The following is a 16990-nucleotide window of genomic DNA, read 5'->3' as shown; positions in this document are numbered from 1 at the left end:
GTAGCCTACTAAAAAGGTCTTTTAAGTCCTTAAATTGTCACTTTAGAAATGTTCAGATACCCCGTATACACTTATACTGTATGTTGGTTAACATTTAGATAAACATCTGAGGACCCCACAACATAATTTGGGGGCCCCTCTGGGGGTCCTGACCAACAGATTGAGAATCACTAATATACAGTACCCCTTTCCCCCAGAAGCCATGCAGTCTACAGCTACACAGAAATCAGAAGCTCTTTATTGCCAGCAATAAAGAGCTGGCAATACTTCACAAACAACACACCTCAGAGCTGATGGGTTATTATTGCGCAGGGTAGTTGTCGTCCGGGTACACCAATGTAATGCCCTCAAACTAGGGCCCATTATTGAGTTGACCCATTTAGGCCTAGAATTATTGAATGCTTTAACCAGTGAAAAATAGCAGATATACAAGCTCACAGCACGGCACCGAGTGCTTGTAGATCTGCTATTTTTGAAAAAGTCGTGATTATGTATTTTCAAAGCGAACGTTTGTAACTCAAATTTTGCTTCTGGGTGGTCCCTGGAACTAAATGTTTTGAGATGCGGGGTCCGTGGCCAAATACATATCATTTTGGGGGTCCTTCACATGAAAACGTTTGAGAACCACTGACATAGTAGTCTCTCAAGAACAGACTAACTGAGCTCCAGTTAAGTGAAAAGGACGATGGCTGGCCAGATTGCTGACTTAGGAACATGGGTTTTTCAAAAAATCTTAGAAGGATTCAAAAGACACTTATAGAATCGGGTCAAAATTCTAATTTTCACGATTTTTCAAAAATAGCAGATCTACAAGCTCGCAGCGCGGCACTCGGTGCCGCGCTGTGAGCTTGTAGATCTGCTATTTTTCAATAGTTAAAGCATAAAATAATAATACACAATAATTTGTACCCGTTCTGAATGGGTTCAATAAATTGCCATCCGTATCTCATTTTCATCTTCTCTTTTCCCCAGGTTCCTGCAGCAACGTCTAAAGAAGGCGGTTCCCTACAATAGGATGAAGCTGATCGTGGTGGGGAATGCGGGCAGTGGGAAGACCACCCTCATCCAGCAGCTGATGAAGCGGAAGCGATCCCAGTGGTACACGGAAAGGACCACGGTCGGCATTGACGTCAGGGACTGGATCATCAGGGAGAGGGACAAGAAGAACATGGTGCTCAACGTGTGGGACTTTTCAGGTGCATAAGCGAGTATTATTCGCACATACATGCTATACAGTATGTGGATTCATTATGTTGATCCTCAAAATGTGGATTGTTGTTTAATCAAAATATACCTTGATTGGGTCCATTTATAATGTTGGATATCAGCTTTGGACAACCCATATCTGATTCTAATTAGGGATGGTTATCGAGAACCGATCGATTCCATGGAATCGTTAGCCAATGTCCTTAACGATTCTGCCATCGATCCCTGCATATGCGCGATGACATCACACACGCGACGCGCTGCCTTGTTTAGATGCAGCCAACATGTATAAGCAGAGGTGTAAAATGTCCTATGTTGTAGAACGTTACCGATAGGTGACAGTTCTGTGCGTGCAAAGATCTGTTTCCATTGAGTCTCGCTTTAATTTGTACATGCGCGATGCAATCCTCTTCAGTAGAAGACAATAGGAGGGCGAGGAGCGCTGGTTTGGAGCGCACGGCTACTCCGTGCTGCTGTAGAAGCAGAGTCGGCTCAGGTGGGATTTATGGCTTATTTGAAGTGAGACCGAGCCATGGATCTGGCTGACTTAAAAGCACCGTTCAATCACTGTATTCAGTACTCAGTGGAGTAGCAAGGAGATGTTGAATTCGCCCCCCCAAATGAACGGCTCTCTACTGCGGGAACCGGATCTCATCGTTCACTTCAAAGAGCCGTTCAAAAGATTCGAATCGTTCACGAACGTCCCACCTCCATTGCACTTCCTAATGCTGCGTGCTGGTGAACATTAACCCGTTCATGGAGGAGGTAGAAAAGACCATTGGCCACTATTTCTGACCAGCCCCCAGCATGACGAGGGGCTGAGAATTGATAAGAGAACCGATAAGGAATCGTATCGATAAGCAGAACCGGAATCGGAATCGCTAAAATCTTAACGATACCCATCCCTAATTCTAATAACGCATTACATTAAGTTGCTTTTCACTATTTTCTGTGGACAGGTGAGGAAGAGTTCAGTGGCTCCCACCCTCACTTCCTGTCTCCCAGGGCTCTCTATCTGGTGGTGTATGACCTCAGTAAGGGAGCCAGCCAGGTGGATGCCCTCAAACCATGGCTCTTCAAGATCAAAGTAAGACACAAATATTCATCCTGTACTTTGTTTGTGCTCCCCATGTTATGGGCATATACACAGGGTTCCCACGGTCATGAAATTCCTGGAAATATTTTGAAATTCGAAAAAATATTTTTCCAGTACTGGAAAAGTTTTGGAATTGATCAAGGGTCCTGAAAGGTCCTGAAAAAAATAGCTATGCATTGTCTTTGGTTATTGATTTTGTTAATAGCTCTGAAATGACAAATTAAACATTGGCCAAATTGTCAAATATTAGAGGCAGAAATTGTGAAAATAGCCGATCTACATGCTCACAACGCCTCGCAACGCAAGTGCTCGTCAGGGTGCCGGGTCCCCCAAAATATGATTATTTCGGGGGTCACAGCCTGACTTGTTATTGAGCTGAATTATTGTTATATAGTCCTGGAAATTGGGTTAAATATTCTGGAAAGGTTTTGGAAATGAATTGGTAAAAATGGGTGGGAACCCTGTATACAATGTGTATGGAGGGTGTAGGTAAGTAGCCTTGCCGAGCCATGATGTACAAGTAGTTCCTCAGCCATGATGTACAAGTAGTTCCTCAGCCATGATGTACAAGTAGTTCCTCAGCCATGATGTACAAGTAGTTCCTCAGCCATGATGTACAAGTAGTTCCTCAGCCATGATGTACAAGTACATAACCAGCCATGATGCTAGTACTAGGGCATTCATCAAATATTCGAATATCAAAGTCACTATTCGACGTTGTTCACCGAAGTCGAATATTTGCTTATTTTTATTTGTTTTATTTTATTGTTTTCTCTTTAAAAAATATATAATTTATAAAGCTTGTATAGATAGGAAGTCATAAGAATGAGTTGTCAATGGCCCTGGTGGATGAATTTGTTAATGCTCTATACCAGGGGTTCTCAAACCTTATTAGGCCGCGACCCCCAAAATAAATATATTTGAACTGGGGACCCCCACCCTGACAAGTACTTGGAATTGTAGGTATTACATTTAATGTGACTCGGTTCCACAGATAAATATTGTGAAAATAGCAGATCTACATGCTCACAACATGAGCATGTAGTTGTGAGCATGTAGATCGGCTATTTTCACAATGTTCGCCTCTTGCTTACTTAATATTTGACAGTTTGGCCAGTCCTGTCGAATATTCGACTATTCGAATACTTTGAGGTCGAATAATTCGAATACTAAAAATCACTATTCGTGACAGCCCTAGTGGAGGGTATACAGTAGCATATATTATACATGGACACAGGCGAGAAGTTGCATTATTTGTGTTTATATTATTCGTATAAACATTAAGTGACAAACATGTATAATTCTTTTTTTCCCCTGTAAGACAAAAAAACATGTTTTGGAGTGGACTAGGGTTAATTTTGATTACCGCGATAATATCGCGGTAATCAAAATATCCCCGACATCCATGAGCTTGTAGATCGGCTATTTTTTGGCAAAGAGATTTTGTAGAGAGTGAAAAAAAACGTACGTACGTATATTAAAACTCATTCACTGCTTTGCCACGAGTTTCCCGAGTTATTATAGTACCCCCATACTGCCATGGCCCGAGTTTCCCGAGTTTTCCCGTTTTTTTGTTTGAAAGCTGTGAAAAAGTACTACACATAGCATAGGTGCATGATCTAGGCATGGGTGTGCACGATCCGTGCACTAAAAATGTATCCGTGCACTAGAAATCTAGGAACTCTGCAGTGAGGAACTTGGGGGCCATTTTGAAAAGGCAATGAATGAGTTTTAAGAGTACGTTTTACCAATAGATGGTTTAAATGGTACAAGATATGCAGCAAATAAAAGGTGAATTGATCCCTGTGCATGACGGAGGACGATATCACGACACATGAAATCTCTACAATACGATTATCGTGAGTATTATTTATCACGATAAACGATAATATCGCTTATCGTCCCATCCCTAGAGTGGCCCCCATTCAGGCCTAGAATTATTGAACCCTTTAACCAGTGAAAAATAGCAGATATACAAGCTCGCAGCGCGGCACCGAGTGCCGCGCTGCGAGCTTGTAGATCTGCTATTTTTGGAAAAAAAGTTGTGAAGATGTGTGCAAATCTTTGACCATATGTATTTTCAAAGCGAACGTTTGTAACTCAAATTTTGCTTCTGGGTGGTCCCTGGGACTAAATATTTTGAGATGCGGGTCCGTGGCCAAATACATATCATTTTAGGGGTCCTTCACATGAAAAGGTTTGAGAACCACTGACATAGTAGTCTCTCAAGAACAGACTAACTGAGCTCCATTTAAGTGAAAAGGACCTTTTCTTTGACGATAGCTATAGCCAGATTGCTGACATAGAAACAAAGGTTTCTCAAAAAATCTCAAAAGTCACTTACAGAATCGGGTCCAAATTCTAATTTTCACGATTTTTCAAAAATAGCAGATATACAAGCTCGCAGCGCGGCACTCGGTGCCGCGCTGTGAGCTTGTATATCTGCTATTTTTCAATAGTTAAAGCATAAAATAATGATACACTATAATGTGTACCCGTTTCTAAATGGGATAATCATGGCCTGTTGTAGGCAGCAGCTCCACTGGCCCCTGTCATCCTGGTGGGGACACACACAGACGTGATCGAGGAGCCCCAGCTCCAGGCCTGTTTGACCAAGATCCGAGAAGAGCTGCTGAACCACCAGGGCTTCCCGGCCATCAGGGACTACTACATGGTGTCTGCGCACGAGGACTCGGACACCGTGGCCAAGCTACGCAAGGGCATCGTGAGGGAGGTCACCAGCTTCAAGGTGAGGAGGAGACAGCCGAGGTTAGGGTTAGGGCAGGGGTCTTCAACGTTTTCAGGCCAAGGACCCTTTAGTTGAGAGAGAGATGAAGCAGGGACCCCCCCCCCCACAACCTTCTCATAGATTCCATATAGTTTCATCGTTTGACAGTACATTCGTCAGTGTATTTCGGATTCAAGTCAATTTGTGTTTTCAGATATTTTACCACTTAACCCTTAAGTGCTGTTCGGGTCATTTTGACCCGTTTTACATTTTCATTTGGAAAAAAAAGGTAGAAGTTAAAAATGTTTCCACCTGAAACTCACTGGCCTTAAAGATTCTTCTGAGATGAACATGTAAAAAAAATATTTTTGCACTACACCCATGCTACACCCCCCTCATATTTTTTGAACCTTAAGTGCTGTTCGGGTCATTTTGACCCGGAAGCACAGAAATACACAGTATTATGCCAAAACACAGACACACAGTCACCCCCACTTCTAACACCCCCCTTCCGAAGCCCCATTCCGAACCCTCCCCCCCTTCCTATAAGCATGAGCAATATTGCCCACTATTAAATGAAGTAGTTTTTTTTACATGGATTTCAGCTAAATCAGTAAAAACGCCTAGCTCTTTCAGTGTTTAATGTGATATAGCAAAGCAGAAATGCAAACATTTACCAAATATATCATATGAATTGTTTGGCATTTAGTCAAAGTCAATGTATCATGATGATTTGTTAAGTTAAAATTTATATTAGTGTTGTTTTTTTTAAACCAAATATCCACCGGGTCAAAATGACCCGAACAGAACGAAGGTGTAGTGAATCTGAACAGAACTTAAGGGTTAAGCCGTCATTACCTAACAAACTTGACCTTTTACTCTGTACTTAGTCTGCTCTTTTTCCCCTCTACTCCAAACCTCTTTGCCGAAAATAGCCAAAAATAGCAGATCTACAACCTCACAACGCCTCGCCTCGAGCTTGTAGATCTGCTATTTTTGCCTACAGTTCTCACAATATGGACACTAGGGTTCAAGTTGTTATATAAAAAGAATTGGAAGACTTAGAGGACCCCCTGTAGTAACTCTGAGGACCCCCTGTTGAAGACCCCTGGGTTAGGGTTATGAAGTCATGATCGCTGTGTTTGTAATGCCATGTTCAGACTGGCAGGCCAAATCTGATATAGTCAGGAACACTCACGTCAAAGTAGGTTTAACCATATATTGCATGAATGGAATACAGTTAATCTTAGCGCTTGAAGGGCGTTCGGAGGTGTTCCCTGAATTTTGTGCATACTTTTTGAGCATGCTAAGCTAAATCAGGGAACGCTAAGCATGACCCTCCAATAGGGATGCAATTGCAGAACAATAGCAATACATTGACATGAAACTTAAGTCAGTCAAAATCATAGTATTTGAGCGTAGCAGTACATTGACAAGTAAATGTCAGACAATCATAGTATTTGAGCTTAGCCAGACTGATCGTGCAAAGGTGGAGGCTGGGGTGGTGGAGGCAGCCAGCAGCGAATATTCCGAAGCTTCGGAAACCAAGCATAGGTAGAGAAAGCAAGCCGTATTTAAAGGGGCCTTCGCTACTGAATGAGAGCTTTGATTGGAGTATGACAGTGTGACGTAATGACCAGCTGATATGTAAATGAGCAATGGGAAAAGAGCTGACTGACAGCTGACTACAGCTGGGTGGGGCAAGACTGGATAAACTTTAACTGAAGCAGAAATCCCATCACAATGTCATCTCATTCTCGTTCAGCATCTTCCTCTACTATCCCCACATAGGGCTGTCACGATATGACATTTTACGTGACGATTAATTGTCACTCAAATAATTGGCGATTAACGATTTAATTGTGTTTTTGTCGTTGATAATTACATTTCTGTTTGGCTTTTAGGCTTTGAAGTTACACATGGTAGATATGACACATAACCTAAATATACAAAGAAATTACTGACATATTTGACAACTTACTACTTAAAAAATAACTTTGATAGTGGAAATAGCCGATCTACAAGCTCACAACGCGTCGCGATGCGACGCGTTGTGAGCTTGTAGATCTGCTATTTCCACTATTTTTGACTATTTTTTTTAAATATATGAACGTTTTTCAAAATGGAAACGATTACGGCGATTATGAAAAATAATCGCGATTATGTCAAATAATCACGATTAGACGATTATGTAATAATTGTGACAGCCCTAGTCACCATCACCCAGTTTTGAAAACCCCTGCTCTACGCAGGGGTTCATGAATACTTAAGTAGTGGTACAATTCGGCCATATACCAAGCTGAATACGACTGATTATCTGGCTGATTATCTCATGTTTATGCCGTTTATTTACTGAATATATCATAGAATGTAGTATACCCGTCCGATAATCTCTCTTTTCACCCAGTGTACTTTCCCCACATTTCCCCTCCAGATCCAGGGCCAGCCCGTGATGGGCCAGCTGGTCCCAGACAGCTATGTGGAGCTGGAGCGCAGGGTCCTCCAGGAGAGAGCCAGGGTCTCCCCGGAGTTCCCCGTCCTCCTGCACCACCAGCTGCTGCTGCTCATCCAGGACAACCAGCTGCAGCTGGACGAGGCCGAGCTCCCACACGCCGTCCACTTCCTCAGTGAAGCTGGTAAGATATCACATGGGTGACTAACAGGTCATTTTGGCCGATTTTGAGATTGCAAAGTGCAATAACTCTCCCTGTGAAGGTCTCAGAAATTTCCCCTTCCATGACTTTTCCTAAATACTCAAGATATATGTTCTCGTTTTTTTTCCCCTTCTGAAACATTTCCTAAGTATGAAATAATATACATTTATACCACTCTGACTGCATTTATAGGTCAAATTGACAGGTAAATTCTTTCATTTTTTTGCCCAGGAGAACAACACCTCTTCCCCTGCTGCCAGCAGGGGTTCTATTGTCAATAGAACAACAGACAATAGAACCCCCGCTGGCAGCAGGGGAGGAGGTGTTGTTCTCCTGGGCAAAAAGGGAGAGAATTTACCTGTCAATTTGACCTATAAATGCAGTCAGAGTGGTAGTTTTTTTATTTTCAGTCACCCGAGTGATATGGAGCTGTGACTGACAGTGTTAGTGGGAGAAATATGTCAAAAAGGTGTTCACTTCCGGCAGAAAGCGTGACAATCTGCACCTAGGGGTATTTTTGTGCACTGAATTCAAAAATTGACGGTCCCAAGCACTTTTCTCAAATTCACTTTTCTCTAATTCACTTACCATACAGGGAAAAAAGACCCCCCAAAAGTCTTCTTTAAAGTAGCATGTGAGGGGTCTATCTAGGGGGTTTTCATGATTCTGAATCCATTCCAAGCATTTTGTTTTGCACAAAAAACATTCCTTGGGCTAGAAATGGAACCCACTACACAACTATGGTTTAGTGATGAGTCATCACTTTTCACAGTTGTGTAGGGTCCATTTTTAGCCCAAGGAATGTTTTTCATGCAAAACAAATGCTTGCAATGGATTCAGAATCATGAAAGCCCCCTGGAACGACCCCTCACATGCTATTTAAGATTTTTTGGGGGATCTTTTTTCCCTAGTATGGTAAGTGAATTAGAGCCACCAGATCCCATGGGAAAAGTGCTTGGGACCGTCAATTTTTTAATTCGGCGCACAAAAATACCCCTAGGTGCAAATTCTCACGCTTTCTGCCAGAAGTGAACACATTAGCCTTGTTACATATTTCTCCCACTATGTTGTTTTTGACAGCAAATATTGATTTAGTTTTAGTCATAGTTTTTTGAATAAAATGTCTTTTAGTTTTAGTCACAATTTAGTCACCTGAAAAGTTTTATTTTTAGTCAAATTTTTGTCAACTAAATATCATCAGATTTTAGGCGACTAAATCTACAGGTGATTTAGTCGACTGAAATGTATTTTGGCAGGCCTTGATGGCATCGTAATGACTGATTTTACACTTGGTTGCATGCAGAAAATAGCAGATCTACAAGCTCACAACGCGTTGCGCTCTTCTCCACTAGTCCCTGCCTAACGTTTTAGTCTAGTTTTTATTTTGTTGACGAAATTGTCAATATATTTAGTCTTAGTTATAGTCATCACAGCTTAGTTTTTATTTAGTTTTTATTTAGTTTTCGTCAGTGAAAAAAACGCAGTCGACAAACATTTTTCGTCGTAGTTTTTAGTCGACGAAATCAACACTGGTGACTGAGTTGGTGGGAAAATAATAGGGTTTCACTCAGAGTTGAAATGTAATATTGGCTCTATTTGACAATAGAGTACATTGTATTCTATTAAATATGAATATGCCTTACAAAAACAAAAGAGAGAAAAAAAGAAAGAAACTCGGCACTGTGTGTGTGTGTGTGTGTGTGTGTGTGTGTGTGTGTGTGTGTGTGTGTGTGTGTGTGTGTGTGTGTGTGTGTGTGTGTGTGTGTGTGTGTGTGTGTGTGTGTGTGTGTGTGTGTGTGTGTGTGTGTGTGTGTGTGTTACAATTACAGTAATAACTAGAACTGCACTCTGTCGAGGTGCCAACTTGCGCATTACGCACAAGTAGGCCACACATGCACACATGGCATGCGCAAGCAGAGCGCGCCACAAGGTGTGCCCTGCTCGCCTTATTGGCAGTTAATGAAGACATTACCAAGAACGCTTGGTATGCTGGTCCCTCTTTGGCTGTAGGCAGACACCTACAGTACATACATACATTCCCAGAATCCCAGCCATTTCAGGGCTACGGTCTTCAAAAAAATCACACCCAATGTGATGTGAGCGGTGGTCGTGCTTGCATAACGTCTTCAGTCTTGCATAACGCTGAGGAAAACACATTGCTATGGCAAAACGCTGAGGAAAAATGGCTACAGATAGTGGCTACAGATAATTGGTGATGTAATATGATGTAATATGGCTACGCACACACACATATTGCTATGGCAAAACGCTGAGGAAAACACATTGCTATGGCAAAACGCTGAGGAAAAGTGGCTACAGACACACGCACAGCCACTCTTAGGAGCGGTTTACCACCGCTCAAAAAGTCAGACACCTCCTACATACTGCAGTACATACCCAGCCTATAACAGTACTTGTGCCCTCTGCTTGCGCAAGTAATAAATATACTATTTATCTCCATAGGCGTGCTGTTCCACTATGACGACCCTGCACTTCAGCTCCAGGAGCTCTACTTCATTGACCCACAGTGGCTCTGCAACGTCATATCACAGGTCTGAGCCTCATGGCAACTTAAGACAATCTGTCTAAATCCATCTACACGCGGTAATACACAGGAAAATCCTCTTCATTTAGGCCTGATCGCAAATCTGTGTCACTTTAGATTTGAAACACTTTAACCATTATTTTATGCTTTAACTATTAAAAAATAGCAGATCTACAAGCTCACAGCTCGGCACCGAGAGCATTTGTTGCAAGTCTTTGAATATTTTTGACCCGATTCTATAAATGTCTTCTAAATCCTTCTTCTAAATCAGTGGTTCTCTAACCTTTTCCATGTCAACGACCCCCAAAATGACATGTATTTGGCCGTGGACCCCCATCTCAAAACATGTTGTTCCAGGGACCACCCAGAAGCAAATATTTGAATCACAAATGTTGGCTTTTAAAAAGATATATTCAAAGCAAAAAAGAATCACGATTTAAAAATAAAAAAAATAGCAGATCTACAAGCTCGCAGCGCGGCACTCGGTGCCGCGCTGTGAGCTTGTATATCTGCTATTTTTCAATAGTTAAAGCATTTAATAATTCTAGGCCTAAATGAGTTAACACCGAGAGTATCCAAATGTAATCTTACATGTGTACACTCAAGTTACAAAGTTACAAGTTATACCGAGGATTGTGCTGGGTTCTTTCGTGTGCAGAGACTGGTGCTGGTGAGCTGTGGTCCATGGGAGCACCCTAAAGGAGTGGTGCAGCGCTCGGCCGTGGAACGCTTCCTGTTTGAGAGCAAGTGTTTCCCCCAGAGCCACATGACGCAGTTCTTCAAACTGCTGGAGAAGTTCCAGGTGGCGTTGCCGTTTGGGGAGGACCAGCTGCTTGTACCTAGCAGGTACCTTTTTAAACAAACTGTTGATGGTGGATATTATCTGCCAATTTGTGGTACAGAACTTTATTGAGAGTCTAATAAGGGCGGATTCACACTGCGGTCTCCGGTGCGTTCTCGAGACTGCTTGGCAGATGTTTTGACAGTGTGAAGCCTGCGGTTTTCCTCGGCAGCCTCGAGACCACCTCCGGAGGTAGTCTTGAGTCCGCTTGATTCGTCCTCAAGAACGGTGCGCTGCAATGTGAAGCTACCGTTCCATGAACAAGGAAGTGGTGTCGCTTCTGCTGGGAGGAAAATATCAAGGATTGATCCGAGACGTCACTATTAGGATCCCAAGGATGTGCCAGTGACGTTACTGTGGCGCGATGACTTCAGACGGCGTTACGTTGTGATGTTTCAAAGACAGTCAGCACACACTGCTTTGGTTGTGTATTGTTGTTCTGTTATTGTTACAACTCAAGATAACGTCAGGAACACTGTAAAACGTTATAACCCTTCGCTCTAAATTCTGACAAGATACTCTTCTTCTGTGACATGACATTTTATATCTCCCAAAGCCCCATAGTCAACAAGCGCCCCCGGGAGGCACATGAATACCATTACAGTTGAATGAAGTGTACTCCAGGGAGTCCAGGCACAGGAGAATCTTGGCCAATGTGAATGCTGGTCAGCGGGGACCAGGCAACTGTTTTCAGAAACAGTTCTAATAAATCGGATTGCAGTATGAATCCGCCCTAAGATAGGCTGATCCAGGTACAGTAAGTTTGGGTCCTAGATACATCTCAGGGCGGATTCACACTGCGTTCCGATTGATTCGAGCTGTTCCCGAAAACGGTAGCCTGGTCCCCGCTGACCAGCATTCACATTGGCCAAGATTCTTCCTTGCCTGGAGTACACTTCATTCAACTGTAATGGTAGTTCTTTGCCTCTCGGGGGTGCTGTTGACTATGGGGCTTTGGGAGATACAGTATAAAGCCCCTCTGTACTATAGACCAGTGTTTCTCAACCTTTTTTCTGCATGGGCACACTTTTCATGTCCCAAGAATCCATGGGTACACGAACATATTAATACGGGGTTGTAAATATCATCAATGTCGGGAAGAAACCTTGTATCTCCAAGTTTCAAATGTGTACGTTTCTTCGCAAAGTAAAGCCCTGCTTCATCATACAATGCTGCCGCTCAACAGTAGTGAAAACAGCCGATCTACAAGCACACAACGCCTCCCCAATTAGTTTTCCCCAAGGGCCGAATTATGTCTGGGGTACCAAGCCGAGGGCCACAACCTTGCAGGGGGCGACGGCGGCGTTCCCGCTACTCCAGCGACTGCGACAGTTAGTTAGTCGTTAGTCGTTAGTCGTTGTCGGGTGAAAATCTTGTATGTCCAAAACCTTTCGTTTTGAATTTACCATTTTAAAAATTATTTGAACTAGTGAAAACAGCCGATCTACAAGCACACAAAGCCTCGCACAGCGAGGCGTTGTGTGCTTGTAGATCGGCTGTTTTCACTACTTTTGTGCGACGGCCTTGTATGATTTGCGAAAGAACGTACAAATTTGGAGATACGAGATTTCCACCCGACAACGACGATATACTAGTGTTGTTGCTGCTCTTATACCACCGTTATTTCTGGGGTTGGTGTGGGCCAGACAGTAGCCCCCTGCGGGCCGCAAATGGCCCGCGGGCCGCCTATTGGGGAACCCTGGTGTAGAAGGTCCTATGTGAGCCAAGTGCTGTTTCCTCCTTAAACGTGTGACGTTTGTATTGGCTTATATTTATTATTATGATCCTTACAGGTCCGTTTGGTTCCATTTGTACACTCTCAAGAGTTGAATTACCCCATTTAGAACGGGTACACATTATTGTGTATCATTATTTTATGCTTTAACTATTGAAAAATAGCAGATCTACAAGCTCGAGCTTGTAGATCTGCTATTTTTGAAAAATAGTGAAAATTTTAATTTTTACCCGATTCTATAAGTGTCTTTTGAATCCTTCTAAGATTTTTTTGAAAAACGTATGTTTCTATATCAGCAATCTGGCAAGCCATCATCAAAGAAAAGGTCCTTTTCACTCAACTGGAGCTCACTTAGTCTGTTCTTGAGAGACTACTGTGTCAGTGGTTCTCAAACCTTTTCATGTGAAGGACCCCCAAAATTAAATTTATTTGTCCATGGACCCCCATCTCAAAATATCTAGTTCCAGGACCACCCAGAAGCAAATATTTGAGTTACAATCGTTCGCTTTGAAAATAAATAATATTCAAAGATTTGCACTTCATTTTCACGACTTTTTTCAAAAAAATAGCAGATCTACAAGCTATCTGCTATTTTTCACTGATTAAAAAGCATTCAATAATTCTAGGCCTAAATTTTAACACAATTTTTTACAATGCTCCCTTCTCCTTCCACAGTCTGTCCAAGCACAAGCCGGTCATAGAGCTGCCCCACTGTGAGAACTCCGAGGTCATAGTGCGTCTCTATGAGATGCCCTATTTCCCCATGGGCTACTGGTCCCGACAGATCAACCGTCTCCTGGAGGTGTCCCCCTACCTGCTCTGTGGAAGAGGTGACAGACTCTAACCTTTTTTCTGCATGGGCACACTTTTCATGTCCCAAGAATCCATGGGCACACCAACATAATACGGGGGTGTACATATCGTCACTGTCGGGAAGAAACCTCGTATCTCCAAGTTTCACGTTTGTACGTTTCTTCGCAAAGCAAAGCCCTGCTTCATCATACAAGGCTGTCGCACAACAGTAGTGAAAACGGCAGATCTAGTGGATCGGCTGTTTTCACTAGTTTAAATCATTTTTTAAAATGATAAATACAATACTGGCTTTCAAGCAGTTTACAGTTTACAGTTTAGGCATTTAGCAGACGCTTTTAATCCAAAGCGACTTACAATAAGCAAATAAACATCACAATAATAAACAAGATTAAGTTTCAAGGGGCACACTTGACCCTTCTCAGGGGCACACCAAAGGTCCCCAGGCACAGTGGTTGAGAAACACTGCACTAACCCATCCATTACCAGCAGTAAAGATGCATGACAAGAGAAAGTTAGCATCGATGCGTTGGGAAATAGAATTGTTGCAAATAAGAAACGTTAACGTTATTCTGGAAGTCAGTGGTGGTCGTCAAATCCCGTCTGAAAACCTTGCCCAAATATGGACACTATTCCTGACCTCATCATAGATAGGCTGCTGGTCACATGAAGTCTGAGATCAAACGTGAAGCCACGGCATTGTTAGACCCCGTCTTGTTGTTGTGCATCACCACTTAAACCCAATATATTAGGGGTGGTTAACTTTGATGATGGAGAGGGCCACTATATGTTCACACTCGCTCCAGTCCAGAGGGCCACAATGCATATACAGTCAAAAATAGCAAAAATAGCCGAAGCTTAACCCTACCAGTGCCAGCCCCTAGATGGCGCCAAAGAATGCCAGGCTTTCTCCCATAGGCGAGCGCATTAGTATCCGGGGACTCACGTTGCAGTGACGCGCGTGCTCACGTTCGTGCACGTCATGGAAAGGTCCCGGATGATAATGCTAACAGAATAGCTATTCCCATTTTGTCATTTTAAAGATCATTTTTCGGCGATTTCGCCGTAAATAAACCTCGCGCCACATCCCTAAAAACACAATCCAGAGATATGGGCCTCCAAAGATGTGGTTTTTCATTGGATTCAGCGGCGATTCGCGGCTACGTTCGCGGCTCACGGCCGGCATGGCTTCCGCAGGATTTGGACCACTGGATTTTAAATTTAGGCTCAGGCTTCAGAAGGCCTCGGATCATTTTATTCATTTCATTAAAAATCCCGAACATGTTCGGGATAGGCACACTGGACTACGTTCCGGAAGCGGCGCTGAACATTCGGTGAACATTGGGGGTCTCAAAAATGTATTTTAAACCATTTTTAATGGAATATATCGTCGGACCATGTAAAATGGCTAGCTGGCTAGCGTAGGACGAGCCAGGACCACCCACGACTCTACAAGCAGCTCAGGGTAAGTCAATTAATAAAAAAAAAATTGTTTTGGATTGAACATATCCCGAACATGTTCGGGATAGGCACAGAATGAGTTAAAACGTGTCGCAGTGCGACGTGTTTTGAGCTTGTAGATCAGCTATTTTTGCAATTTTTGAATTGGAATCCTGAAAAGTACAAATTGAATTTAATTTCAAATGCATTTATGTTCTTATGTTTACTTTATGAACTTAACTCTTATTGTGCCAATCCCGAACTAGTTCGGCTTTATTTGAACCTTATCAGGGTGCCGATCCCGAACTAGTTCGGCTTTAAAAAATTAAAAAATATATATAAAAAAAAAAATTGTTTACACAGCCCGTGAGAGCGTCGCGCCGCCGATATTTACCATCCACTCCAATGCAATGCAGTATCTTTAGAGCTCATTTTCTATGTTCCATGCATATCCATGAGGTGTGCAAGGTTTAATCATGGCTAAATCGCCGAAAATAGGGCTTCTAAAATGCTTGGTAGCCAATAGCTAACTTCAAGCTAACTTCATCCTGTTCCTGTTCATGCACAAAGGAAAGTGTTCAGGCGCGTCATGGCTGCGCACGGCTTGTGCATATACAGCGCTTGTCTATGGTGGATTCTATGGCCATTGGGCGCCCTCTAGTGGTGAAAAGGTGGCACTGAAAGGGTTAAATACAAACACATTGAACATAAAAAAGACCAGTATTAGTCATTAAGCTACTAGTAAGTATCTGGCCAGTGATTTGTATCGAACCAGTTACCCATATATGGAGATCCATGTACTGTATATAGTACATCCCTTTTATGCCTATACATGGAGATCCCTGTCTGAACCAGCCGCACAGATATGGGCTGTCTTCCTCCATATATGTGCATTCCCATATGAAGTCCTGTTAGATATGGGCTTAATATTGATCAGGGATCTTCATATATGGGCATAAAAGGGATTCTGTTAGAGTGGTTCCCATGACATTACAACATACAATATATTTTATGAGATCCCTATCTGAACCAGCCACACAGATATGGGCCATGTCTTGGCCATCTGGCCAGTGATATATATCAATGACATCAGGGATCTTCATACCGGTATATGGGCATAAAAGGGATTCTGGAAATACCCATTTATGGACTTTTACATAGGTGATGTCACAGTGATGTGTCAAGGGAACCAACCCATAGACTGTAAAAATGTGTGCACACACGGCTTCACGTCTACCCGCAGACAAGCTGTGACATTTCTCATGGTAAACTGCGACCTTCGGTCGCAACTAATATAGAATATAGACATGTTTGCATGTTTGGAATTGTATCAGCTGAACAATAATATCTCAGTATTCAGATATTAACCTGCGGGCCGCATTAACTCACTGAACGCCATAAATGTCTTATACGTCTTTGGACCTCGGTGCCATAAACGTCTTTTACGTCTTTTTAATTAATCAAAAGTTTTATCATTTTTTCATAATTGTAATTTCAAAAAAATCGCTCTAGAAGTTGGCCATATGCCTCCGTGACCTGAGCGATACGGCCGATTTGACTGTAGCACCAGTGTAACACAGTCCGGCGGAAAATCGGTATAGCCGAAGATTGGTTCCGGCCGTTTAAATGTTATCTAAAACGTTCGTTTATACACTTTCCCGTGCATCCCTGACGAACTATAAGTACTCAAAAAACGCAGAAAATTCTCAGGATTCCAGCGGTGCCATCCATTCTTCTCTACCTATCCTTGATCGCGATCGCCAGGGTTCCGAAGTGTGTAGCATGCTAGCTAAAAGGCCTGGCCAAAATGTAAACAACAGGCCCAAACCAAAAAAAAGATGGACGTCTTCTTCCTTCTTCTGTTAGTTGATCAGATAGTAGGAGACCACCCTCTGGTGGTTTTCAAATGGTATTGCACTCCAGATTGCACACAGG

General features: G+C 42.7%; 1 protein-coding gene across 1 annotated transcript in view; it reads left to right on the top strand.

Moving 5' to 3' along the window:
- Window positions 1–16990, top strand: part of lrrk2 (leucine-rich repeat kinase 2) — a gene marked incomplete at its 5' end in the record, with an annotated part of 113487 nt that overhangs the window by 66553 nt on the left and 29944 nt on the right. Inside the window, 7 exons of the mRNA XM_080736640.1 lie at window positions 973–1196; window positions 2166–2293; window positions 4833–5051; window positions 7465–7666; window positions 10148–10236; window positions 10888–11075; window positions 13481–13635. Of these exons, the coding sequence (XP_080592766.1) occupies window positions 973–1196; window positions 2166–2293; window positions 4833–5051; window positions 7465–7666; window positions 10148–10236; window positions 10888–11075; window positions 13481–13635 (1205 nt within the window). The remainder of the gene's footprint in view (window positions 1–972; window positions 1197–2165; window positions 2294–4832; window positions 5052–7464; window positions 7667–10147; window positions 10237–10887; window positions 11076–13480; window positions 13636–16990) is intronic.

This window comes from Nannobrachium achirus (assembly GCF_963921795.1).
Source record: "Nannobrachium achirus genome assembly, chromosome: 11".
NCBI lineage: Eukaryota > Metazoa > Chordata > Actinopteri > Myctophiformes > Myctophidae > Nannobrachium > Nannobrachium achirus.
This window is presented reverse-complemented; position numbering and strand designations above follow the sequence as displayed.